Raw genomic sequence first — 27,108 nt, forward strand, 5'->3', positions numbered from 1 at the left:
GGGTCGGTCCCAGGACAAACACAAGTGTCACTCATTACACGAATTACAGGTTTGCTTGTTTTGTGTCCAAGGGCACGCACAGTAACCTCTTTTCACTTGTTCACTAGCCCTGCCCTGGAACGCTACAATAGCAGACCCATAATTAGTGCTATGATGGACGCCTGCGTTTGTGCCAAGATTACGCCTCATAATGCCTTGATGACATAATCGTTCACGTACATCGAGTTTTAACCTTAAGTCCATCTACAGTTCACATATGGTCACATATTTGTGTAGTTTGGTGGTTGTGTTAAGATGGAACGTAGGTAGGTTGTGTTAAAGATAGAAGGTGGGTGGGTTTTATTAGGACGGATGATTGGTAGGTTCAGTTATGATGGTAAGTAGGTTGTGGAAGGACAGAAGCACCTTTTCGGACTTTGTCGATGGTAAACTTGTTGGCCTCCTCCTTGATGTCTTCGATGGTGGGGAGGTACAAGTCCCGCGGGATACCGCCGTTCTCCTCGTACAGGAACTCCACCGTCTGCCTGGCGATGTCCACCATGCCTGATATCATTACACACACACACACACACACACACATACACACACACACACACACGCGCGCGCAGACGCACACAAACACACACACACACACACACACACACACACAGAGACAACGCGCACAGGAAAAGAGGAAAGGTGAGTCATCGCCATCTCACCCGACGCGAGGTAATTTAATAAGAGCATATAATTTCATTTGTGCGATTACGCTGAGCCCCTGAATGGACATGATGTATACAAAAGCCTCAATTAACCAACCCTGACATTTCCCTCCTGCTTTCTTATCATTTGTCGGAATAGATGTTTTCATTTCCCTAAATCCGTTTCATGACTATCTCGGGGTTCACCTTCCTGCTGCCGTGACTAAACTCCAATGAGGGTAATTTGTTTAAAATGCAATTTGCAACGGTGTCCTTAATTCGCCCGGCTCTGGCGCGTCACAAACGATTAAGAGTTGAGATATGAGCTGTGCCAATCAGAGAATGAAACTGAAAGACTTTAAGATTATGAATCATGGTCTTGAGGGATTATTCTCAAGTTATTCTCAAATTTACCTTGCAAATTCTTTTTTTGTAACTGAAAACCTTAAAAAATAGACAAAATTGTAAAAAATAAAATGTTCCAATCTAAACTGATAAACAGATATCTTTCCAGTTGTTCTGCCCTTTCTATAAAAATTAAAAGAAATTAAAAAAAAATCGAAAAAAATGAATATGTTAATTTTGTGATCGTTGTGTGATGCTAAAAAAATCGCGAAATCTTGATCACCGAAAAAATCGCGAAATCTTGATCAAAATTCGATGAATCGCCCAACCCTACTCCAGCAGACCAACACAATTCGCCAACAGCTCTAAACGGTAAACATCACAGACGTGATCGATGACGCTCTGTGTGTGAACCCAGCGTCTCCGGCGGGCCCCGACCGAGGCCCCCCCAGCACCACTCACCCAGCTGCAGGGCCCCTTTGATCTGGTCCAGGCCGGACTTCCTCTCCGCCTCGTTCCGGAAGCGTCTGCGGATGGTGGGGAAGACTTTGGTCTCCCAGGCCTTAACCAGCAAGGCGTAGTGGTCCTCCTAAAATAAAGCACAACGACAGACACAGGCCGACGCATCACAGACACGGAGAAACAGTGCCCAGATCAACCGATTGGCTACTCGGAGGCCAAACCGACGCCATTTAAAACACGGGAGCAGGGTAGTGTAGGGACTAGGGTGTTTGACCGTATTAGGTACCGAGTGACGCCTAACCCCCGACTGCACCTTAACGAGCAGCACCTGAATCGACTCCAAGTCCCTCGGATCTAAAAGCGTCTCGCAAATGACCTCGATGGCAAATAGGACACATCAAAACAAATGGCGCATGAGAGGGGGAGGGGGAGGGGGGGGGGAATCAGAGGACGACGGCTCACCCTCGGGACGTCGTCATCGTCGTCTTCGTCGGTCTCATCGTCGGCGATGGGGGCCAGGTGGGGCTGGGGCCCCGAGGTCACCAGGTTCTCGTAGCTCAGCTCCACCTTGTAGTGTCCCGACAGGTCGCTGTTGTACTCTGTGTCACCGGGAGAGGACAGACAACAAAGCCAGTCCTTACAAACACTGCCAACTGGGAGACACGCATACATACGATACACAGACAGCAGGGCGGGAGGGAAGGGGGGAGGGACGGAGGGAGACGTTAACGATGTTGGATGAGGTCAGCTGCTGGAGGTGAGAATCCAGAGATGTAAAGTGAGGGAGTGCAGAAAACAGTGAATGAGAGCACGGTTATGAAACTAAACAAAGAACAAACAAAAACAAAAACTATGTTTCCCTGCCATTGATAAGTATATCATTCACCTACCTGTGGTTGACATGCAAGATGGATTTCCTTGACCAATCAGGGAGGAGATGCCCTGATTGGCCAGAGATTACTCAGGAGGGAGTGGTCTTAAATCCTATTCAGTTCATCCAGAGGCAGGCAGTGTGCTCAGAGTGGATATTCTCAGTGCATTTCACTAGTTAATACCTGACGGATTGTTAAGCCATTTCTTACAACTATCATTTTAAGCTCTTAAACCTGACCTACAGCACCTTAAGGTGTGGATCAAAGACAACAATAGTGTGACCCACAGTTAGAAAGGACCACAAAACATCCCTTAGTTTGGTATATACAGTATTACCGGTGTTACCGGTGTTGAGGCCAACACCGATTAAGGTGTGCAAGAACAATTTTTTTTTTGGTTTTTCTTTCAGTAATAAAAAATAAATTCAGTAAAAATTAATAATATAATTATAATTAAGAAAATTTAAATGTGTAGAATAGGCCACAGTTCTGCTCTGTGCGGAAGAGAATTGGCGCGCCGAGAATTTCCTTACAAGACCGGTAACCATAGCAACGCCGGTAAACAATCCCTACGTGAGCTCCCTGCGCTACGGCCATCTGGAGGCGCACAGAGCTTTTGGCCGTGATATTATGATAGATACAATTATATTATACTATTATAAATAGAACGTTATAAGACGCCGAGAATTGGCGCGCTGCCAGCCGCTGTCACCGAGTGTGAGAGGAGAGTTGAAGGAGAAGATGGCGGTTGACCTAGTTTCAAAGTTAATACCGTTTATACCAGTGTTGACACGAGCGTATTACTCGGTGTGAAAATGTCCACACCGCGGCGACCCTATTACACAGCATATCACAGTCGTGTTGTTAGACTGTTTCACCGATAATGTCAATTAATAAAACGGTGTTTTTATTCCTTATAATGGCCCTACAGTATCTGTGTTCATCAGATTAGGTTAGGCAGGCATATCATGGTTTGTGTTCTGGTCGCTGCATTAGCGGCTCCTACTGGTTGGTCTGGGCGCCTGCACCCCCCCCCTGCGCCCCCCCCCAGAATATGTATAACGCACCTCAGCAATAGAAAGGTTGAGGGACTCTGGTCTAGACAAGAAAAGGCAGGAAAGGGAAGTGCGCGTGTGCGTGTCAGAGACGTACGTTGCTGGGCGACCGCCACGGCGGCGATGCGGCAGGGGGGTCCGTGCGAGCCCGAGTCCGACGCCACGCTGGTCCCGGCGTCGTTGTCACTGTCGGACGCCATGGCAAAGGGCAGGGCCTCGAAGTTGGCGCTGATCTCCTCGGCCAGGTCCACGCAGAGGTCGGCCGCGTTGCGGTGCGCTTGGCCGTCGGCGTACGCGAAGGGGCGGCAGCCGAAGTTGGCCCGGATCTTTGTGTTCTGTGAGGGATGGGACGATGCAATGGGGTTTGACAGACCGACAGACAGACAGACAGACAGACAGACGGACAGACGGACAGACGGACAGACGGACAGACGGACAGACGGACAGACAGACAGACAGACAGACAGACAGACAGACAGACAGACAGACAGACAGACAGAATTGAATTGAGTGCATAGGCGGGCATGACATTGTGGTATTGGATGCGTTTCTTTGATCAATCCCCTAGTCTTATGATTCCTCAGCCATCCTACAGAAAGATGCCTCCTACATTTACAAGTACTTTTACATTCAGGGCATTTAGCAGACGCTTTTATCCAAAGCGACTTACAATAAGTACAATTCTGAGAAGAAACAGAAACTGTCGGTACTAGGGGTGTGCCAAATAATCGTCATGACGATGCATCGCGATTCTAATTTTCACGATCTACTGCATCGATTGTTGACGCCAAGAATCGATTATTAATTTTAAAAAAATGAATAATTAAAAAAAAAAAAATTAATTTTTTTTTTTTTTTTATATAGTTTTATAAAGCCTATTCACTTTTTGTGGCATCAGTTTGTCCTCTTATGTTTATGAAATGATATTGTTGTTATAATGGCAGCTACTTCCAAAAGGGGAAATGTTTGAATGTTTTCATTTCATTGGTTTAAAGGACCACTGAGGCCATGTAAACAGCACTGATTATCCTTATTTTGTTATTTTAAGTTTTATAGATCCTTAGCACTTCTTGTCAGTGTATCCAGTAATAGTCGTTTCAATAAAAACAGCTATGTATGAATTGAGTTGCTTTGAGTTATCAATTGAACACACTATCCAGATCATACACAGCCAGTCAGCCACTGGTAATGGCTCAATTTTTTTTTAAGTGTTCAGTGAAAATTCGCAATGCATCGCAATGCATCGCAATAATTCAAGTATCGCGATGCATCGTGATAGAATCGCATCGTGGCATGTGAATCGTGATACGAATCGAATCGTGACTTCTTTGGCAATACCCACCCCTAGTCGGTACAGTAAAAATGTTGACAGAACCAAGTGCCAAGCACTAACAACTGTTAACCGATTCCCTGTATAAAACAAAGATAGCTAGCTCGGATCCTAGCCCCTATCCGCTCCTTAATAAAACACACCTGAATACATTCTAAGTCTCATTGGATGAGAATGTCATATAAAGTCAGTAAATATTAAAGTTCCCATGACATGCCACCAGGTGTGAGTGTGGTTAGCCTTTACAAGCCGTTTTGAAAATCGGTCTCTTATGACATCACAAGTGGGCGTGTCCAACTAGATGTGTGCTGGATAGATCAGCCTACCAGCCTACCCAGTGGACCGTAGCAAACGTTGCTCATCTATCCGTCACACATCTAGGTTGACGCGCCCACCTGTGATGTCATAAGGGGCCGATTTTGGTGGCATGTCATGGGACCTTTAACAGTACTGAATAGCAGGCACCCACCTTCTTCTGAATGTGCACCAGGGGCCACATCCCGCCCGCTACGTCCTCCAGGGTGGGGCTGAGGCGCTGGCCGCAGTAGGTGAAGTACACCCGGCCCTTAGGGGCCTGGCCTGGGGGTGGTGGTGTGCCTTCCGACCGCTCCCACCCGATCCCTGCCACGTCGCCTAGGTCAGCAAACACACACACACACACACACACACACACACACACACACACACACACACACACACACACACACACACACACACACACACACACACACACACACACACACACACACACACACTACTATTAGGGTTCCTCGGTTATAACAGAAGATGGAGATAATGTCTGATGTGCTTAAAGGGCCATGTTTAAAGATCTGCACGCTGAAAGATTTCTTTAAAAGGGGGTCAACCGATTGGACCAGTTTGTTGACGAGAGAAAAGGGCCGTGGATGATGTGGCGAGGGGACGGTATGAGAGCAGGTTGCTCTGCTGACTCACCAGGGAGCAGAGCCACGTCCAGTCTGACGCTCTTCCACTGCAGCAGGCTGGAGCCGTTATAGTGCACCGCCCGGCCATTACTGCGAGATGGGAACGCAGTAACGGAGAGATGGGAGAGAGAGACAGAGGTTAGGGTCGAGTTAGGGCCGAGAGACACAGAGGGATAGTGGCGAGAGAGAGCGAACGGAGGGAAACAAAAACCCGCCGTCAGCACTCCGGTTAAAGATGGAGCGGTCGGAGAAGGGAGGGTGAAACAAGCGGTGGGGAGGGGCAGAGCCGTACTTGTGGAAGAGGCAGGTGCCCACGGGGTTGGTCCACGCCCCGTCACGCTTCTCCGCCTCCGTGGCGAAGCCGAAGGACACGATGGGCCCGCTGTCCTCCTCCGAGTCTCCATAGGAGACAATCTCGATCTCCCAGTAGAAGGACGGGGCCTGGCGGGGGGACGAGAGACACACGGGGGACAGAGAGCGTGGTCAGCTGGTGCAACCGTGCTATTTATTATTTTTATTATTTTGTTTTCAGTTTCGTTTTTCTTTTATTGATGATTCTTCTTTTTCAATCAGGATTTTTTTTTTTATTCAGTGGTATAAAAATCGTTTCTATGTGCACTAAATGTCATGCATTAATAGTGTATATTAATTATTGAAAATGAAGAAATATGAAATTGGAAGAAAATCCAATGTTGTAATAAATCACAATTTATCAATATATAAACATTCAATTAGGTAAATTTTCCTTCTGATCAGTAGCAGTTCCTACTACATGTATTCTTATTCTGAAACCAGAATGTGACACAATTCCACAGAGAGCCAGTGTCCCTCCACCCACCTGCACGGGTACAGGCGAGGTGGCGTAGATGAAAGTGCCCCTGGGCAGCCCCCCTCCAGCGCTGGGGTCCGCCAGGAAGGTGACGGAGGTGAGCCTGGAGGAGAACATGCAGGCCCGGACCGGGGGGAACACCCTGCAGGGGCACCAGGTGATCTCCTTGGGCTGAGACAGAACAAGATGTCACCAGGAGGACGTCAATAAACACAGGACGATTGGATTTGGTTTTCTAGTAACTATGGCTATTAAAAGCCCTTCACACGCACAGTACGTGCGCACATATAAGCGTGCGCACACACACACACACACACACACACACACACACACACACACACACACACACACACACACACACACACACACACACACACACACACACACACACACACACACACACACACACACGCAACAGAATGGGGGTTAAGGGTCTGAAAGCCTCATCCTTTCTGCAACCCCCTTCATTGCAAGATAACCGGCTCTTCCCCTAGGATCTAATTCTCCCCCTAGGATCCCCTTTCTCCTGCGGCGGCCATTGTGAGTCACATCGAGGGGCCGGTTCTCCCCTGTTCCCACCTGGCGCCTCTCCGTCTGTAGTGGCGGGGGCGGCGGTCGCGCACAGTCGCGGTAGAGCATCCGCACCCGCTCGCACTGGGACTCCACCATGCCCAGACGCTCCCCGGGGCTGCACTCCTGGGCCACTAGGTTCAGCACCTCCACCGCCGCGGGGCACTGCTGGATGAACTCCTCGCAGAAGGAGCTGTCCTCCAGCAGCTGAGCCATCACCAGACACGCCCTGTGGGGGGGGAGACACAGACGCTCAGAGGGTCAACTGGGTGGGGTTGACCGGGGTGGGGCGACCGACGGGGAATCAGGTATTGAGTGGGGGAGAAAGAAAATCTCTAAAAGTAGAAGATAAATTATTAATATACACGTCGTTATGATTGTTGTAAATAAATGAATACAATTAAGAAATTCTCTACAGCAGAAGAAATGTTATGAATATGCACATCACTCTGATTTATGTAAATAAATAAATAAATAAAAAATCTGTAAAGTAGAAGATAAATAAATAAATACACACGTCGTTATGAGTTCCGTTAGTGAATTACCTGGTCCTGATCTCGGCCAGCAGGCGCACGGCGGCCATGACGGGGCTGGAGCCGTCCCCGGTGGCCGGGAGCGAGGTGTGGATGGAGAGGCTGCCCTCCTGTGGCAGCAGCATGGACTGCACCGCCTGCACCACCTTCTCCGTGATGGACAGCTTGTAGAGGGGCAGGGCCTGCCGGGCGATAGGGCCAGCGTGAGATGTTAGAGAGACGGAGGGAGGGAGGGGGGAGGGGGGAGGGAGGGAGGGGATGTAGACGGAGAGAGACGAGGGGAGAAGAGGGGAGACCAGGGGAGGTGGGGGTGTAGATCAAAGGGAGCCGAGCCGAGTTAAAGTCTATAAGATCGTTACCTCGGATCTGGGTGTGCAGAGGCGAGATATGGGTACGGTCAGGACGTCCGAGGATTTGCACGCTCGTCTGTACTCGCAGGACGGGAACTTCACCGTGGCGATGCCCTCCTGCTCGTTGATGGAGAGTACCACGCCCACACTGCCCAGTACCCCCTTGCCCACCACCTGCCCCAGAGAAAGGAGAGCACTTTACAGCACACCGCTCTCACACTCGATCGGAACGTTTTTGAACGTGGTGCAACGAGCTCCCTGCCGATGTCAGGGCCGCAGAGTCCTGACGTCACCTTCCGCAAAAGACTCAAGTCTCACATGTTCAGACTAGTTCACCTAGACTCTGGAATGCTTCCCCCCCTTCCCTCCACAACCCTCTAACGCACTTATTGTACGTTGTACGTCCTGGCACGTAAAAATAATACTTTGCATTGTGTAGCATCTTATCCTAGCTATTTTTGTTGTACACCGAGGATGGGTTAACCTAGTGATTGTTAGTGCTTGGCATTTGGTTCTATGAAATGTACTTATTGTAAGTCGCTTTGGATAAAAGCGTCTGCTAAATGCCCTAAATGTACATTTTAAATCTTTTTGGGTCGATGGCATTCGTGACGACCAGTTGGACCTCTGGGACCCACCTGGACCTCGGAGCCGATCTTGATGGTCTCCTTGAAGCCCCCCAGGGCGCAGAGCGCGGCCACGGCCTGCCTCCCGATGGCCTGCAGCTTGGCCAGCTTCCTGCCGCTGCTGCTGCCCGTCTCCAGGATGCTCTCCGCGTACTTCCCCAGCTGAGGGATGAACATCAGCGCCCGGGAGAGCACCTGGTGCACGCGCACACACACACACACACACACACGCACAAACCCAAACACACACACACGAACATACATAGACGGACACACACACACAGACACACACAAGCATAAATAGACGCACACACACACACGCACACACACACACACACACACACACACACCAAAGAGTCAGTCGGCTTAACCTAAATACAATACAACTCTGAAAGGTCATGGATGTGGGAAAACAGCAGCAGCCTGCCAACAGGTCTATACGAGGTGTGGTCACGCTGGCCGGCGGCGGGGTCTACCTTCTCGGCCGTGCTGGTCCAGATCTGGGCGGTGTTGGACTCGGGGGCTGTGAGCAGGCTGTGCAGCAGGGCGATCACCTCCGCCGCCATGCTGTTGGCCACGTGGCCGCTGATGAACGGCCTCACCGGGTCTGACCTGGGAAACATCAACGCAAGAACAGGGTTTAGGGACCGGGAACAATAATGTTAAGGATGTTGCAACGTTAAGAGAACATTAGCAGATCCACAGTTTTACTTCATTCACAAAGCTAATTCGAACACCCATATTTCGACATTTCTATCTATATATATTTTTGTAGATGTGTAAACGATATGGGTCTTTGATTTGGTTTTTATGAATGAAATAATCATTTGTATATATCTTGGCTTTGTGACAATGACATTATAATGACCGTAGCATTCTTATGAAGAAGTTGTGTTTGTGCATCATTCATATCATCTTTCATCACCTGGCCAGGTCCGAGTTGCGGTCCCGGCACACTGCAGTCTGAGCCGTCTTCTTCTTGTCGCCGGTGGTGACCCCCCCAGCCACCTCCGGGGGTGCGGCCTCCACGGGGGGCCCGACGCTCACGATCAGCCCCGACTGAGCCCACTTATTGGCCTTCCTCAGGGCGGCGGACGCCTCCTCGGTGATCACCTCACAGCTGCCACTCTGGAAGCAGGGATCAGAATATAAGCACACGACAATGCATACATCTGTGAATTATAATCAATAGTGTTCAGAATACATGACATTAATATAGCGCTTTTCTAAGTAGCCAGTTTAACAATCCAATACAAAACAATAACTAGAAAGAAAACAAACAAAAACTGAAAAAATCGGTGGGGGAGAGGTTGCTTAAAGGGGACATATTATACCACCAGGTGTGAGTGTGATTAGCTCTTACAAGCCGTTTTGAAAATCAGCGTCTTCTGACATCACTAGATGTGTGCTGGATAGATCAGTCTACCAGCCTACCCAGTGGACCGAAGCAAATGTTGCTCATCTATCCAGCACACTAGGTGGACACGCCCACTAGTGATGTCAGACGACACCGATTTTCAAAAACGGCTTGTGACTGCTAATCACACTCACAATTGGTGGTATAATATGTCCCCTTTAAGCGGTGGGTTTAACACTGCTTTTAGCATCAGGTCAGTGCCTCTCGCCCCTACCTTGGTCATGTCTCGGTCCATCTTCACCACCTTCTCCATGTTGGCTCCGGTGCCCAGTCGGAAGGGCCGACCTTCTGAGCTACTGCAGCACACAGGGAGGGAAACGCTCGGGTCAGACCAACGCACACACAGACACATCATCAGAACACAAAGACTGAGCATGTTTCTAGAGACGGGCTTCCTACCTGAGCAGCGGCTGCAGGACCTCGTGGGACGACTGGTCCTCCCTCTTGTGGATGAAGATGGAGAGCTTGCCGTCCACCGCCTCCCCCTCCTCGCCGCCCTCCTTGTCCGACTTCAGGGCGCCCTTTGAGCTGGCGCGGGTCAGGCTGGTGTCGGGCTCAGAGGCACTGGGGGAGAGCAGGGTCTGGCACCCTGAGAGGAACCACACGACACCTCTTATCCACCAGGGAATCCCACTGCTGAACAGCATCATGCACTACTTTTATGCATTTATTTCTGTCAAAGGCAAGGCGCTGGTAAAGTTCGACATGGGGATAGGGTTAGCTAAGGAGGTAGAGTGGGTGATTTGTGACCGGAAGGTTGCTAGTTCAATCCCCGGATCCTGCTAGCTGAGTGTCGAGGTGTCCATGAGCAAGGCACCTCACCCTAACTGCTCCCGACGAGCTGGCTGTCGCCTTGGTTGACTCCGCCGTCAGTGTGTGAATGTGTGTCCTGACTGTTGCAAGTCGTTTTGGATAAAGGCGTGCGCTAAACGTAAATGCTTTAAAAAGGCAAAGTAAAAACCCACATCCAAAACACATGCAAAACCGATCCTAACATAAACCTTCAAACGAGGCCACTAAGAGGAGACAGTGAGCGTGTGCTCCTAACCCAGCGAAGAACATTTAACCAGTGCTAAAGGCATCACGACCCCCAGACCATAGCACCCCGGCCCACCTGGCACCACGTAGTCGGCCAGCTTGGCCAGCAGCAGGGCGGCGATGCGGGAGGCGGGGTCGCTGGCGTCCTGCTGCTCGGCGTCCAGCGTGCTGATGGAGTAGCTCCAGGTGGGCAGCGCCACGTTGCCGCAGTCCTCCACGCTCATGAGGGGCAGGGCGGCACGGCACAGCTGCAGGATGATCAGTACCAGCTTGGGCGAGGGCCGCTGGTCCAGCAGCAGGGACAGCAGCTTGGACACGCAGGCCGGCTGGCTCAGGATGGTCTTCCCGATGTGGCTCCTGGAGGCACAGGGATCACCGTCAACATGAAACTCTGTGTGTGTGTGTGTGTGTGTGTGTGTGTGTGTGTGTGTGTGTCAATTATGGCCCCCATTACACTCCTGAAGGAGGAAGCCCCCGCTCTGAAGGAAGGAGCCCCCAAGTCTGAAGGAGGGACGCCCCACTCTGAAGGAGGGAGCCCCCACTCTGAAGGAGGGAGCCCCCACTCTGAAGGAGGGAGCCCCCACTCTGAAGGAGGGATCCCCCACTCTGAAGGAGGGATCCCCCACTCTGAAGGAGGGATCCCCCACTCTGCGTTCCTTCTCAAGATTTCTTCATTGCTAATTAAGGGGTCTCTCTTGGGGGCTAGGGTCAAGGTGGTGTCATAAACACACGGCCTGTAAGCCCTTTGTAGCTGTACCTGTGATTAAGAGCTATTCAAATACGGGAGGGAGGGGGGCGGGTTAGTTTAGTCAGGTGGGTGTGGATGGGAGGGACGGCCGTACCTGGACAGGTCGTTGAGCAGACTGAGGACGTCCTGGAGGGCGTCGTTCCCGGCTGCCTGGTTGCCGCAGCACTCGGTGGCGCGGGCCAGGTGGTTGGTGAGCAGGCTGGACACCTGGCGGGCCAGGCCCGAGTGGACGGCGTCGGTGGAGCCGCCTGGACCAGGGAGAGGAACCAGGACCGGGGGGTTACCGGAGGGAGCACATTTACATTTAGAGCATTTGGCAGATATTAGTATTTACTCTCAATATATCGCTCTCAGTATAATAAGGATGTTCATAGAACCAAGTGCCAAGCACTTACCATCGCTAGGCTAAGCCATTCCCCGTAGACAACAAAGATAGCTAGGATAAGATACCGCCCAACTAAGTACTAAAACAAAGTACCACAGACAATACGTGCGTACATTAAGTGCCAGGACGTACAACATATAATTAGTGCATAGGATAGGCTATGCAGAGTCTAAGTGAACTCTGAACAGGTGAGTCTTGAGTCTTCCTGACTGTACAGCCCTCGAGTTTCATCAGCATAGCGGAAAGTAATGTTATGCTCTCAAAGCCTTCCACCGCTCGACACGGGCAGACGTGCTTTCATTTCGGGATTCATAATTCAACAGCCGTCTATTCCCTACGCGGTTGCCGGCCTTCTCAGGAACAGCATCAATACGTGTCGATCGTGTCTCGCCTCAACCTCTCCCGCCTCTATGTATTCTGCGGCCGTGTCTCGGCTTGGTGTATAAAACAAAAGCTTATGGGGAAAGCTTTTTGCCTTACACCGCAAGACGTGCCTGCTAAACTAAAACATATCCTCGGGCTTAAAAATAAGTAGTATCCCCGGCATTGGCTTCACGGTGCTCGGGCGAACCCCCGCGGTCTGACCTACCCTCCACCTTCTCCCACTCGATGCAGCGGTTGGCCAGCACCTGGAAGGCTGCCCACGCCATGGTGGCCACCTTCTGCTTCTTGGTCTGCTTCTCGTTGGAGCTGCTGCCCTCCCGCTGGCTGCTCAGGCTGCACAGGCGGTCCATGAGCTGCACCAGGCCGCTGCGCACCAGGCACTGCTCCTCACTCCTACGGCCACGCGGAGAGGACACAGGGCCAGGCTGTCAGGCTAGGCTGGCGCACTCTGTGTGTGTGTGTGTGTGTGTGTGTGTGTGTGTGTGTGTGTGTGTGTGTGTGTGTGTGTGTGTGTGTGTGTGTGTGTGTGTGTGTGTGTGTGTGTGTGTGTGTGTGTGTGTGTACACATGCATAAACACTCTTCAAAACACCTCTTTGTTTTGATCACTGGGTAACTTCTCGCTTTGTTTTAGTTTCTTTTGACATTGCGTTTACACACTTTAATTTACGATACTTTAAAAGTACTGGCACTGGGCCACTATATAATTGATACTGTTGGTACTGTGTTTCCTGTTTGTTCCGTTTGTCCTTACTTTAGCATTTACTTTAGCATCTATTTTTGTTTTCCTTAGCACAGCTTTGTATTTTAATTGTTTTCTATTATATTATGTGTTTTCCCACTGCTGCGGTAAAAAAGGAATTTCCCCTCTGCAGGATTATCTATCTATCTATCTATCTATCTATCTATCTATCTATCTATCTATCTATCTATCTATCTATCTATCTATCTATCTATCTATCTATCTATCTATCTATCTATCTTCATATGAGTGTTAGCTTAGGAAAACAGGGATGCAGATGTATGTATTTCCTAAATGAACCGTTTGCTCCATATTTTGGAGAGATGAGGATGTCAAGATGGAATGTTTGTTTACCTTTAATGTTTATAAGTTAGCCTCATTTGTTACTAAAGCCTGGATGAAACGTCAGGATGGTTCATATCGTTTGTGTTGGCATTGTTTAGCATCTATATTTGGTTTTTGGGTCTGTCTGTTTGTGTAGACTGGTGTCTTGTCAGCCACTTGTGGGCCGGGCATGCTGATGCACGACACAATAATACAAATTAAATTGCAGCGGGGGTGTTTCCCTTCCTCCTTGCCTGGTGTAGGGGATGGTGCACAGCAGGCCGATGCTGTTGGCGCAGGCGATGGGGTAGCGGGCGCAGAGAGACACCACCGAGGTCATGGTCTCTCCGAAGGCCTCCTGGACCTGGTCCACCATGCCCCCGCAGGTCAGCTCCTCGATCCTACACACAGCAGGTACAACCCGCTTACAAAACACCACTCTCCTGACCCGCTGACATGTTCCTCTGCACTCACATTGCCGGATGCCGATACCGCCTACAAGGCATCCACTTTATCAACACCGAATCCCAACTGCACCCCTCGGTCTCTGAGTCTTTGATGCATGCGCGTACACATGGAATTGAACCCCCAAATTAACATGCTACTGGTTTGTTTAACAATTAACCTGGGGTCTTACCAACAAAATCTTATTGAGGTACAATATGTAACATTGACACAGAGCAAATTCTCAAAATTGGAGAGTTATACCAGTTACTGGTAGGCTCTGTCCATCATACGTCAAGGCAGACACTCCACCAACCCCTTGTGATGTTACTAAGGCTTGTCTCATCATACTCATACCTGCCGGTATAATAGGGGTCCTTCAATAATGCCATGCCCACATGCTCCACATGTCGGCACATGGCAAAACTCAGACAAGGCTGAATTTTAAAAGGTTTAGGAGTTCAACTGTTTGAAAGTACCTTTGTAAACGTAGCAATTATTGGTAGCTTAAAAATAGTAAGTAAGCAACAGGCCAGCCCTGCTTTCAAATGTAATCTTCTGTCTTTGTTAACGGTTAATTACCGGATGGCCAATGTCAGCCATCGGTCAGGAAGGAAAGTCTGAATTAGCATCCCTAATTTGAACCCTTACCTTCCTGTTGGAACAGGCAGAGCAATCACAACAGTTGGCTATTGCATCAATACTTCCCTCTCGGGGGGGGGGGGGGGGGGGGGGGGGGGGGGGGGATAGACTGGGTTCCCCCAGGCCATTCTGCCGGCGAATTGAATTCGCCCTGCAGAAGGGTCTGGAGAAGAGCACTACATTTCTTTCTGCTTCCGATGCGTTTTCGCGGGAGCTAATCACCAAGCTGGCTCTCCCCCGGCTCGCTATTGGCTGGCTTGACACAATAACGACAGGGAAGCGAAGGCAAGCAGCCAATTGCGTACAGAGTCATTTGAAATAGGCCCGTTGATCACGCCTCTTGTGCTGAAGAAAATGACATTTTAGCCGGGGGGGGGAGGGAGCTACCACAGCTTAACCAGCTCACCAGTTCACCCAATTCCCACTTTTGGTTTGGTTCTTTGTTCAGTGTGTTCTCCCCCCCCCCCCCCCCCGTCGCTCTTACCTGGGCCCCCCCTGCAGCACCATGGTCACCGGCCCCACCAGGTGCGTGACTCCGCCCACGCGCACGGCGGCGGTGAGCAGCTCTCTCATGTGCACCAGGGCCTGCTTCCGCGTGCTTCCTCGCCGCCACCGGGTCTGCGCCGCCGACAGGAAGCTGCTGCTGGACACCTGCGGTGAGGGCAACGGGGACGGCTCAGTCTGAAGCGTAACGTCAGGGGGAGAAGGAGAGCGGCGGCCACTAGGGTGGGCCGATGTGCCCTAAAAATAAAATCTCCCATTTTTTCAAACCGTACCCTATTATCGATTTTATTATTATTTATTTTTTTTAAATGACAAATATATATGTTTTTTTAAGTTTGGATTTTATTTGAAGAACAACAATGATTCACAGAAGCAAAATATATCACACACATCTCCGACTCTGCTACGTTGCTCAGTTTAAGATGCTGGAGTAAATGTGTTGTGCTTCTGCTTTTGGTTTCCACAGACTTTAGGCAAATCTACACACTCACTTTGATATTTTGCTTCTAAGTTATACGTTTTTTTTTTAATAATCGATTTTCCTTTTAAAAAAATCGTCCTAAACAATAAATTCAAACAAAGATAAAAAAAAATGGATGAATCTCCCAGCTCTAGCGGGCACAGAGTGAACGGGCGGCGACGGACTTACAGCCTGGTCGGGCGTGGTCCCGATGAAGGCGAAGAGCTGTCCCAGCAGCACACTGTAGGTGGGCTTGTCCCGGCTGTCCTCGTGGGCCAGCGACTGTAGCAGCGTGAAGGAGCTGCTGCGGTGACTGGTGGGGTGGTGTCGCCTCCTGGGGGCGGCAAGGAAGAGAGGGGACCAGGAAGGAAACCAAGGGAATGAATGAATGAGTGTGGGGGTTACTACTGCATCCATCCATCTGTTCCTTCCTTCATTCATTCATTCGCTCAGTCATCCGTTCCTCCATAAATTAATAAATTAATTAATTCATCCATCCATCCGTTCATCCATTTGGTCATTCGGTCATTAATTCATCCATCCATCCATTCATTCATTCATTCATTCATTCATTCATCCATTTATATGTTGATACGTCCGTTCATTCATTCACCGTTCACTCACTCACTCATTAATCCATCCATCCATTTATTCGTTGGTCCGTCCGTTCATTCATTCACTCACTCACTCATTAATTCACTCATTCATTCATCCTTCCATTCATCCGTCCCTGTTCACCGGGGGAGATCAGAGGCTGTGGAGCCTGGGTTCAGAGGCTCACCGTTGGGGCGCGTGTGTGAACTCCAGGTCCTGGTTGGCGATCATCTCCAGGTCGGAGGGAGCGGACATGCTGCGCAGGAACGCCGGCTGCTTGGCGTTGGGGACCCCCGTCTTGCTGTCCGACACCGACTTGGAGGCTGAAACAGGTGAGCAGGAGGAGGGTGAACGGGGTCAGCCGTGTAGGGGCGAAGAGGCTGGGTGCTTCTAGCTTGGTGAGACCATCCAGGAGTTGAAGTTGGCGTTTCACGATGAAGACGAGGCTGGCCTCCGCAGCATTTGATTTCAACACGTGGGTGTGGCCTTACATTGTTTCTCTTTTGAAATTGTAGCCTCTCAGAAAGATAACTATGTTATTCTGTTGCTCTCTTCGCTCTCAAAATCAGGAAGGGACATCTCTCCTCAGAAAAGCCATGTCTGAAAGGCTTTCATTTTGTTATTTTTCGTCTGTGTCAAATAAAATGCTATTGATTGCGCCATCGATTGCTACCCTTTCCTTGGGTGCCGCTTTTGAAATACTGCAAAGACTACGGCACTCCCTGCCACCTCACAAACTGAAACTCTTTCCCCGAGCTCTGATTGGCCCTTTCATTTAGTAGTTTGGGGAGAGGCTTTCAACCGTCAAGCAACAACTGAATTAAGCATTTACTCTTCTGTGAAAAGTTCTCATCCACTGATTTTGTATACAGTTGGATTTAGGTTGGATTTTTTGTTTTTATCTCTACACAAATTACAGAGGACCCGACCTCGTGGACCTCATAACTGACTACGGGCATGGAGGACGTCATTAAGGATCGGGGGGGGGGGGGGGGGGGGGGGGGTTGAGGAGGAAGGAGGAGGGAGTACCAGGCCCTGGCGTCCCGGCTGGCGTGGTGGCCAGGCTCCTGCAGTGAGGAGCGATGGTGACGTGGAGGAGGAGGTCGGTGCGGTTCATCAGGCTCTTCACCAGGGCTTTGGTCTTGCTCAGCGGCGCGCTGCTCTTCAGGTGGATGGAGTTCACTTCCTGGAAGAACTTTTCCCTACAAGAAAAAAAAAAAACACAAAAAAGGTGTGTCTTACAACACGTAGGGGACGTCGTAGAGTACAACTCCGTGTGCAGGGGCCGTTTCCCAGACAAAGTGGCCGTTACGGGAATTAATTACCTCAACGCCAGGACGACATTCTCCAGATCGCTGAAGTCGAGGGGAACCTCCTTCAGGGAGCAGAGTAATTCCAGCTCCTTCATTTTGTTCTGGTGATTAAAGTAAACACAGTGAGTCACAGATGCACACAGGAGGCCGCCCCCCCCCCCGCCCCCAGAGGAGGAGCTGCAGTACATGCTTAGCGGAGAACAACAGATTGTGTACCTCGAAGAAATGGTAGTCGTGGAAGAAGGGAGCGTTGTTCTCCAGCTTCCCCTGCTGGGCCTCGTCCACCTCGCTCTGCCACTTCTGCTCCAGCTCGGCCACACACTGGAGGAGACACAACGCGAGACATCTCAGTACGCAGGGGTCAGAGGTCGCAGGGGTCAGACTAGGTCCTTCTGGTGGAAGCCACTGGGCCCACTGTGATACGGGTTGGGTCGTGCTATTTTAACATAATGTCTTCCACAAGTACCACACCACACAGCGGATGAATAATGAAAAAAAAGAAAAATTAGCATTAACTATTTTATGCTGGCTGCCAAAAGGAAAGCTTCGACTTAAATAGGCTCAGTCCATTTATCTCCGGCCTAACAACATCCCCAAGGACTATATTAGTTCCAGAGAATACATCGGTCTGTTAGGACAACACTTAAATATGTATGCATTAGCTCGACAAACACGTAGCGTATTCAAGTTTGCTTGTAGCTCAACTGACCTTCTCTCTGACTATGCGGTTGGAAAAAAATAAACCCCATGAGCCTCATCCATCCACAAGTCAGGAGTGGAATGTCATGGCAATAATGTTAATGATAAATGGACTGCATTTATACAGCACTTTTCTAACAAGTGGCCACTCACAGCGCTGTCACAATGTTTCCTAACATTCACCCATTCATACTAGGGCTGAACGATTAATCGAATTCAAATCGAAATCGCGATGTAATACTAGAACACGGTATGTAAATCGCAAAGGCTGCGATAAAAAAAAAAAAGAAGTGATTTGTTACCGTTACTGACTGGAAAGCAGTATGATTCATTTATTTTTATTTTACAATTCAAGAGTTAAATAAAGAAGTTTATAATACAATGTTGGGTTGGTCATACTAAAGAATGATGATTTATTTCTTTTTTTAGTGAATAATACACAACATAAGGAACTTAATATATTATAAAAATCGCCCATTAAATCGCAATCACAATATTGGTCAAAACAATCGCAATTAGATTATTTCCCCAAATCGTTCAGCCCTAATTCATACACAAATTCACACACCCACAGCGGTGTCAACCATGCAAGGGGACAGCCAGCTCGTGGGGAGCAGCTAGGGTGAGGCGTCTTGCTCAGGGTCACCTGGGGACCCTCAGCTAGGAGGAGCCGGGGATCGAACTAGCAACCTCCTGGTTACCAGCCGACCCGCTCTCCCTTCTGAGCCACATAATGTCTACGTCGGGAGGGGCAGTCCCCCCCAGCTACCTCCTGCAGACGCTCATGGGCCGGGTCCTACCTGCAGCTGGCGCTCCATGGCGTTGATCTTCTTGAAGGTCTCCGTCATGATCTTGCACACCAGGTCGTACTCCTCGGCGTGCTCCTCGCGGTACTGGTAGTTCACCAGGGACTGCAGCGCGTCCACCAGCGTGAGGTGCTTGATAACGCAGGACACGATGACCTCCTCCATCACGTCGGGCCGGATCACCTCCCTGGGGGTAGGGACAACCGAGAGGGGAGAAGGGGAGATGCCGTGAGGAAGGGAATCACAGCATGAGCTTCGTTGCTTTCTTTGGTGAGGAAACTCTTAAAGTGCGCTCAAACCAGAAATGAAAGGCCCCAGTGCGAATTCATACAGAGTCAGTGAAAAGACGTGAATAGAGCACATCAGCATTCACTCCCTGAAGTCAAGATTGAACCACAAAATGAAGGAGAAAGTAATTGCTGCCGTTTGCAGACTCCTGGAGCTCTATAATATCTACATAATATAATATATAATATAATATCACAGGCAAAAGCTGTGTGCGCCTCCGGATGAAATCATGAACCCGTAAACGACGGCGTTGGGTTCTCCTACGTCTCTTGTACTTCCTCGACAAGTAAAGACTCGCAATAGGGGGTTATCTCGGCCATGGTTGAGAAGGAATCGGCAGAAAGAAATGCTGGCGTTCACAAGAGAGGGACTCCTCCTCCGATAATCTTCAAAACACTTCAATGATTTTTAAGTTTGTGCAATCAAACCCGCACGAGTTTGATTGCACAAAATACTTTGAAGTTCGTGCAATCAGACTCGCACGCGTGTTCTGAAGTTCATGCAATCAAACTCGCAACAAGTGTGTTGAAGTTCGTTCAACCAAACTTTCGCGAAGTACGCGTATATAGAACAGACGGCCGGCGGGTCTCACTTGATGCTGGGGCGGAACTGCGGCCGGGCCCTCCCCGACACCTCCCTCAGCCGACCCATGATGCCCGGGGGCAGGCGGATGCGCGGCAGGTCGAAGTGGCTGCCCGACATGATGCCCGGCGGGGGGATGAGCACGTCGGAGGGGTAGGTGAACTCCCGGTCCTCGTCGATGGTGAGGGGCAGCGGGGACGGGCTGGGCGTGAGGGCCGGGGAGATGGCCCCGTTGGCCTCCACCTGCCACTGGCACCTGAGGAAGCAACGCAGCGGCGGTCAGACGGTTCTGCTGTGTGAGGAGGAGCGGCAGGAGGGGCGGCAGGAGCTCAGGAGGTAGAGCAGGTTGGCCGGTAACCGGAAGGTTGCTGGTTCGATCCCCGGCTCCTCCTACTCGAGTGTCGAGGTGCTCCCTGAGCGAAACGCCTGACCCTGACTGCTCCTGACGAGCTGGCTGTCGCCCTGCGTGGCTGACACCGCCGTCGGTTTGTGGATGTGTGTATGAATGGGTGCAAGTCACCTTGGACAAAAAGCGTCAGCCTAAATGTAAATGTACATAGCAGAATACTGGCCATCCATCCAACATCTGCACAACAATGCTGATCCATGTTGGAGTACATATTGTTTTTGCAACCTCCCAGTCAATAAAGGTTTTTTAATAGCGGACCGCCTCGAATCCCTGGGCCTAGATTCATTATCATCAAATCTTTTTTGCGGTTATAATTTTCCTTCCTCTTTTCCCGAGTGACATTCCCAGCCAAGCGCCTCAGGGGTAAAGGGGAGCAGCAGAAGCGCTCCCGCTCGCTTTTCTCTCCCCCCAATCCGACATCACAGCGTGTAAAACGAACCATTGTGCGTGTGAATTATTACCTCTGGAGCAGCTTTGAGCAGAGCAGATCGTGGCAGGCCTCTTCCTCCCGGGTGACCTCGGGGCCGTAGTACAGGATGCGCAGCATGGAGCACGCCAGCACCGACAGGCCCAGAGCCAGGTCTGCCAGGAAGGGGAGGCCCCCGGAGACGTCCTCCGATGACTCCTGTAACACAGCCGAAAAACAAAACGGCACACTCAGGGTGAGGCCCGGGCCTCGACGCGATCGCGTTACACAGCGAAGCTGCCGCAACAATAAAGCCGAGAGGCGTACGTGCGCTCGGAGCACAGCTGGGGGGGGGGTGAGGGCGTGGACCCTACCTGGGCCCGGACCGTGCAGGAGAAGCCCCACATGGCTTTGTCCGGGGTGTTGTGCTCGCGGCCGCTCCGCATCTCGAACGAGAACGTCACGGTGTCGCCCTCGACCTGCAACGGAAACAGTATTATGGCTGTGGGTGGTCTCTCTAGACGTGTGTGTGTGTGTGTGTGTGTGTGTGTGTGTGTGTGTGTGTGTGTGTGTGTGTGTGTGTGTGTGTGTGTGTGTGTGTGTGTGTTATGGGTACCTTGACGAGGTCTTTGGGCCACCCGGTCCCCAGGACACTGCGACTGCCGTACCCCAGCGTGTTCCCCCCGTACTCAGTCACCTTCCGGCTGTTGGTGTTGGGACCGGCGTAAACAACCAGCTGGAAAAAGAAAAATTAACATTGACGAAGCTCAAGTCACCGCTAAGCCTCAGAGCGATACAACCTGTGTTGTACAGACAGTGCAAAACAGTGCTAAAGAAACTTGGGACATGCCCTCTCCCGCCTCCAGTACCTTGTCGTAGTCGTACTGCGAGGAGCACCGGGAGTCGAACCTCAGGTACAGGCACCGCGCCCCGGGGATGTGCACCGTCTCCTTGAACTTGTAGTTGTCCCGGACCGGGTGCACCGTCTCCACCGTCTTCCCAGCGGCCCACGGGGTCGGGATCTTGAGGCCGGTCAGGAACCCCGGCTCTTCCCTCTCATCCAGGATCCTGGAGGGGCGGAGTCAGGAGTGGTCACTTTGACACTCAGACAAAACAGGACGCCTATGGTCGACAGGAGGAACACCTGTAGGCTATCGGACTGTACCTGTCTTCCAACGGACACGCCTTGGCCCCTTGAGCCAAGGACCCGGACGAAGGTCCCTCCGTGAAGAGCGGCGCCTGGGTCTTCAGCAACAGCGCCGTCTGAAAACACGAGAGGCCATTAGACGACATCGTGGCTCACTTCCGAGTTACATTTTTAAACGGAGTCGTTGTCCATGCGCTCGGGAGGGCCCACCGACCTGGCTGGTGTAGAGCACCAGCTGGACTAGCTGGGGCATGAGGGCGTCGGCCAGGGTGAGGGTCTGTAGGTTGGGGTGCATCAGCGAGGTCAGCAGCACGGGCAGCAGGTGGCCCAACATGGTGGCCTTGGTCACCTGCTCCAGACCTTTTAGTCTGGGGGAGAGGAAAGACAACACAGCATTTGAACTTACCTGTCGATTGAGCCATAAGGCGGGGTGATGCCCGGTTAGAGGAGCGATGAATAGAGCTGGCGATTAATCGAATTTTAGTCGTAATTTAGAATTGATGGTCCATAATCGATAAAAAAAAGATATATTATTATAATAAAAAAAGATTATAATCTTTTTTTTTTTTACGTTTTATTATTATTTTTTTAATATTATAATGTCAACATGGCATGGCAGCATGTGCTGAAAAAAGTGAGTGTTTGGAGTTTGGCTAAGGTCTGTGGCAACCAAATTTTGCTTTTGTTAATCAATCTTCAATTAAAATCCAAACTTAAAATATATATTAAATCGCTAATCTGGTTTGGTTTAAAAAAAAAAAATGGGAGATTTTATTTTTAGGGCCAAATCGCCCAGCCCTAGCGATGAGTTGGGAGGATTTAGGGACACGGTACGCAGGGTGTAGGGGACATGTGGAAAGGCGAGGTGTGAAATGGGTTCGCACCTGGTCTCCCGGTCAGGGATGTCACTGTTGATGAGGGCAGTGGTCACCTGCTGTAGGGTCTCCACCGCCTCGTCGCAGCCCACCAGGATCTTGGTGGAGAGGGACAGGATGCTGTTCTGCAGCTCCTGGGGTCCACACACACACGCACACCCACGCACACACGCAGAGAGCAGGCCCATACTTCCATAACACTGCCTCCATGGATTTCCCAGTACAAATATAAAAGCATCTATTTTTTTAATTCCATAAAGGATGCAAATAAAGGAATACAAAAGTTATTATGATTAAAAACAGGATTTGAAATTCACAGCCATTATTTACAAATCCTAATTTTAACAACTTATAATAACCCTATTAAAAACGCCTTAAATATTAGTTGTAGTGGAAAGCTTGCCAATGTAATAAATGCAGATTTAAAAGTCTACCTCTACCACCGTTATTCTACTGCATGACAAAATAATCAAAAAATCTAAAATCGTGATTTTAATTCAAGTGATTTTAATTAAGGGATTTTAATTAAAACCAAAGCAAATATATTGTAGTTAAGTTTCAATATGCTGCTTCACAGAGTTAAAAAAACAGTTACGTTTAACACTTAACTGCAAAAGCTAACTTAGCGGCAAAAGCTAATTTAGTGGCAAAAGCTAACTTAGCGGCAGAAGCTAACTTAGCGGAAGTAGCTAACGCAGAGAAAGGGGAATAAACACAAGCAAGCTAGCACACCGTGTCGTGGCGGCGCATCCATGATCCCAGTGTTCCTGAGGGCCTCGGTCACACGGGGCCCCACATGGACAGACAGCGGTAGGTAGGGGGGGGTACTTAAAGGGTGTGTTTACCTGTACCTTCACGGTTTCCCCCTGCAGGGAGCTGTCGCTGTCGTCCCCGTCGTCGGGGCGAATCAGCACCGTGTTACTGAGAAGGTGGTTCTGGACGGCCATGAGGTAGCTCAGGCTTGGCGAGACCACCTGGGGAGGGGGGTGCGAGGGAGGGTCCGTGGGAGAGGAGTGTGTAAGGGGGGGGGGGAATAAATTGAATCACAGAGAAAATGTATAGCGGAGACTTCAACTGATCTGAGAGGGAGCAAATGATAAGTGTGATGATGGTACCGTCCTACGGTTGACAATATAGTGTTTTTGCAAATACATTTGCATCAACTCGGTTCTGTTAAAAACAAGGGCAGACACCGACAGACCTGTAGATCCTGGATCCCAAACCAAACCTACCGTTAAACCACACACAATGGAATTTTGACGCAACATTTATAGAACTAGCAACAAAAAAATATCACAATATTTACAGAATTGTAATGCATAAAAAAAATTGTAACATCGAATAGTGAGGTCCCAGCTGATTCCCCGCTTCGCTCACCGGCACAGTGGAGAGCAGCTTCTGGAAGTCGTCACGGGCAACCGTCTGACACTTGGTGATGAGGAGGCAGGACTCCCGGACCACCGTCTTCAGGATGTAGTGGAGCAGCTCGTCGTTCAGCCTGACACACGGAGATGATGTCATCAGACGAGGACACTTGAGTTACAACGAAGCCAGGTTGAATCATTCAGAGCACTTCTGAATGAGAAGAGGGGCGAGACTCCTGACCTGTAGTGGTCGTCCTCCTCACTCCCGAATCGATTCTTCTGCAGCTGCTCGGCCAAGTTGGTGAGGATGACGTCACGAAGCTGGGAAAGACCGCTGTTTCTCTCGCCTGGAAATGACCCAAGGTGCCTCGCGCTTAGGAATCAATGGTTAAAAAAAAACACTTGAACTAATGTCTTTTTAACAACAGCCATTCCTCAGCTCACCTTCTGTCAGCACCAACTTCAGCAGTTTGTTGAGTTCCGCCGGGCCCTGGTACAGTGTGTTTAGGCCCGAGCTAGAGAGATAAAGAGATAAGGACCAGAAGTAAACACAAAGAACAGACCCTTGTTAACCTGAGAGTACATTTAGTGTGGCGGCCCTGGATACGGTGTTGCTCGATGTCTGTGTCCCGTTGGTTCGGGACACAGACGACGATGATGATGATGATGATGATGATGATGACGATGATGATGATGACGCACGGGGCTCACCTGATAGCCAGGCACACCTCCCTCTGGATCTCCGCTCCGATCTGATCCACCGGAGCCATGAGCAGCTGCCACAGCAGCAGGCCGGCCCGGCGCACGCTGTCCCGGTTCTGCTCTGACTGGGGATTGAAGAACCTGAAAACCACCTGCAGAGAGAAGCAAGAACAAAGCACCGTAAGGACCCACACCCGGCCAATAAACGGAGAAACCCACTACGAGTCGTAAGGAAGAGGGCAGCGGGGGGGTTGGGGGGGTCTGACCTGGAACACCACCAGGATGCAGCGGATGATGCAGGTGTCGCTGTTCACCATGGCCTTCTCCATGATGTCGCAGATGCTGCTGAAGTGGCGCGCCTCGATGGGGTGCTGCTTCCCCAGCAGGGCGCCCAGGGGCAGGCTGCCGCTGCTGGCCGCCAGCAGGTTGAGCTGGTGGATGCACATGGCGCCCACGTGGTGCAGCAGCTGGTTGACCACCTCCGAGGTGGCCACGGTCTCCTCTGTGAGGGGGCAGACCCCGGGTCATTGCGGCTCACCAACCCTCAGAGTACGATTACTTTTATGCATAAAGAGCATGTGTTCTAAAAGGGGTTCCCAGGGGTCTACCTTTGGGTTCCTGGATGACGTGGCTGACTCCCAGCCTTTGGCACAGGTGATGGAAGGCCTGGTTCCCGGGGTTGAACCACTGGTCCATGTAGTCGCTGGAGGTGGTCCACACCAGGTTGTTCAGGGCGTCGTAGCAGGCTCCTAGAGACACAAAAGGGAGCGGAGAGCGTTGGCTACATTGAGCTCCATCACAGTATGGCTGTGTTATCCCTGTGGGTGATGTGTCGGAGGTGCAGCGTACCCAGGCCGGCCACCTGCGCACCCCGGCCCAGCGAGCTGCCCGGGGCGTCCATGAGGTCAGCTCGGCTGCTGAACTGCCCGTCTGTCAGGTTGAAGACCAGGCTGGAGGCTAGAACTGGGTGCGACGAACACATACAGCTCGTCAGCCATCTCAGAGAATTCAAGAAGTAAATCATATAATATTGATGCAGAATTAAAATGTGATTCCTTTTATGTTTCAATAAATACATGCACAGAAAACAGTGAAGACATTGAATGCAGGAAATAATTGTTTCACTCTACCGCTTTTCGGAATTTGTTTCTCAACATTGAAACGCTTGTGGAACCAACTATTGTATTGGTTGCGGGATTCTCCCTTCCTGCCAGATGAACCCCCGATTGTACCGTTCTGCGTCGCCCGTGTCGATCTTACTTTTGAGCGACGAGAGGCCGCTGGTTCCTCCGAAGAGCGAGCGGGTGGCGGAGCTCCCCGACACGCCGGGTGGCGCGGCCAGCATCACCAGATACGTCCCGCACACGTACATGGGAGTCCTCCTCAGCGTCTTCAAGGGGAGTCCGCAGCTGGTGTTGACCGCTGTGGGAAAGTTTAAAAAAAGAAACGGTTAATCACTCTAGAACTCCCAGAACGGGATTTCCCCTTTCCTGAAAGCCAAAGAGGGCTGACCACATCGCAACACGACCGTCTCCTCCGGTCGACGGTAAAACGGCTCAGCTCAGGAGGTCGATTCGGGTCGACTTGTTACCGGAAAGGTTGCTAGTTTGAACCCCGGCTCCTACTAGCGGAGTGCCGAGGCGTCCCTGAGCAAGACACTAAACCCTAACTTCTCCCGACGAGCTGGTGGACTCCGCCGTCAGTGTTTGAATGTGTGCCTAAACCGCTGTAGGTCGCTTTGAATAACGGCGTCTCCTAATGACCTCAATTTGAATGTAGATGTAAATGTAAAACGTGGCGGCCTTCCGTACCGGACTGCTCCTCCTTCACCGTGTTGGTGATGGCGGAGCCCGTGAGGGCCGCCAGGGTGGCCGAGTGCGACGCGCGGAACCGCGACATGCGGCTCAGCAGCAGCTCGTTCAGACACTTGGAAGACTCGCCCTCCTTGCGGGTGAGGATGACCCGTTCCTGCAGGATGTCCGCCACGCACAGCCCCGTGTCGGTCTAGGGGGGGGGGGACGAGGGGGAGAAGAAGAAGGTGAGGATGATGAGGCTGTGATGTCAACTCAGTGACGACTCTCTGTAGTCACTTATCCCTTTGATCGGTTAGATTCAAATCGGACTGACGGATACCTTACGACGCGGCCGCAGTCACCGAAATAAGTGTTATAGCAAAGTAAAAGTGTGCAATATCCATTGTCTAATGCTGTAAGTGTGATCGTTTAAGTATACTTAACAAAA

The 27,108-nt window shown here is 50.6% G+C and overlaps 1 protein-coding gene across 3 annotated transcripts in view; it reads right to left on the minus strand.

Annotated features, from left to right (window-relative positions):
• Positions 1-27,108, minus strand: part of LOC130391523 (probable E3 ubiquitin-protein ligase HECTD4) — a 57,795-nt gene that overhangs the window by 21,133 nt on the left and 9,554 nt on the right. For 2 of the 3 annotated variants that reach the window (XM_056601720.1, XM_056601719.1), the window contains exons 8-52: positions 26,679-26,871; positions 26,128-26,289; positions 25,717-25,830; positions 25,476-25,616; positions 25,134-25,369; positions 24,877-25,019; positions 24,610-24,680; positions 24,407-24,512; positions 24,179-24,299; positions 23,647-23,775; positions 22,811-22,935; positions 22,141-22,294; positions 21,945-22,042; positions 21,649-21,847; positions 21,396-21,515; positions 21,154-21,258; positions 20,835-20,998; positions 19,975-20,220; positions 19,089-19,281; positions 17,806-17,910; positions 17,602-17,690; positions 17,306-17,478; positions 16,464-16,599; positions 15,872-16,016; positions 15,203-15,369; positions 13,887-14,033; positions 12,774-12,961; positions 11,894-12,047; positions 11,128-11,408; positions 10,413-10,602; positions 10,228-10,309; positions 9,522-9,724; positions 9,073-9,208; positions 8,609-8,791; positions 7,980-8,144; positions 7,633-7,802; positions 7,097-7,316; positions 6,527-6,688; positions 5,981-6,129; positions 5,699-5,778; positions 5,214-5,377; positions 3,512-3,749; positions 1,950-2,086; positions 1,488-1,614; positions 406-543 (exon numbers count right to left, since the gene is read on the minus strand). In XM_056601720.1, the coding sequence (XP_056457695.1) occupies positions 406-543; positions 1,488-1,614; positions 1,950-2,086; positions 3,512-3,749; positions 5,214-5,377; positions 5,699-5,778; positions 5,981-6,129; positions 6,527-6,688; positions 7,097-7,316; positions 7,633-7,802; positions 7,980-8,144; positions 8,609-8,791; positions 9,073-9,208; positions 9,522-9,724; positions 10,228-10,309; positions 10,413-10,602; positions 11,128-11,408; positions 11,894-12,047; positions 12,774-12,961; positions 13,887-14,033; positions 15,203-15,369; positions 15,872-16,016; positions 16,464-16,599; positions 17,306-17,478; positions 17,602-17,690; positions 17,806-17,910; positions 19,089-19,281; positions 19,975-20,220; positions 20,835-20,998; positions 21,154-21,258; positions 21,396-21,515; positions 21,649-21,847; positions 21,945-22,042; positions 22,141-22,294; positions 22,811-22,935; positions 23,647-23,775; positions 24,179-24,299; positions 24,407-24,512; positions 24,610-24,680; positions 24,877-25,019; positions 25,134-25,369; positions 25,476-25,616; positions 25,717-25,830; positions 26,128-26,289; positions 26,679-26,871 (6,949 nt within the window). The remainder of the gene's footprint in view (positions 1-405; positions 544-1,487; positions 1,615-1,949; positions 2,087-3,511; positions 3,750-5,213; positions 5,378-5,698; positions 5,779-5,980; positions 6,130-6,526; positions 6,689-7,096; positions 7,317-7,632; positions 7,803-7,979; positions 8,145-8,608; positions 8,792-9,072; positions 9,209-9,521; positions 9,725-10,227; positions 10,310-10,412; positions 10,603-11,127; positions 11,409-11,893; positions 12,048-12,773; positions 12,962-13,886; positions 14,034-15,202; positions 15,370-15,871; positions 16,017-16,463; positions 16,600-17,305; positions 17,479-17,601; positions 17,691-17,805; positions 17,911-19,088; positions 19,282-19,974; positions 20,221-20,834; positions 20,999-21,153; positions 21,259-21,395; positions 21,516-21,648; positions 21,848-21,944; positions 22,043-22,140; positions 22,295-22,810; positions 22,936-23,646; positions 23,776-24,178; positions 24,300-24,406; positions 24,513-24,609; positions 24,681-24,876; positions 25,020-25,133; positions 25,370-25,475; positions 25,617-25,716; positions 25,831-26,127; positions 26,290-26,678; positions 26,872-27,108) is intronic. The other variant, XM_056601721.1, reaches the window with a different exon arrangement.

Source organism: Gadus chalcogrammus, chromosome 11, assembly GCF_026213295.1.
Source record: "Gadus chalcogrammus isolate NIFS_2021 chromosome 11, NIFS_Gcha_1.0, whole genome shotgun sequence".
Taxonomy (NCBI): Eukaryota; Metazoa; Chordata; class Actinopteri; order Gadiformes; family Gadidae; genus Gadus; species Gadus chalcogrammus.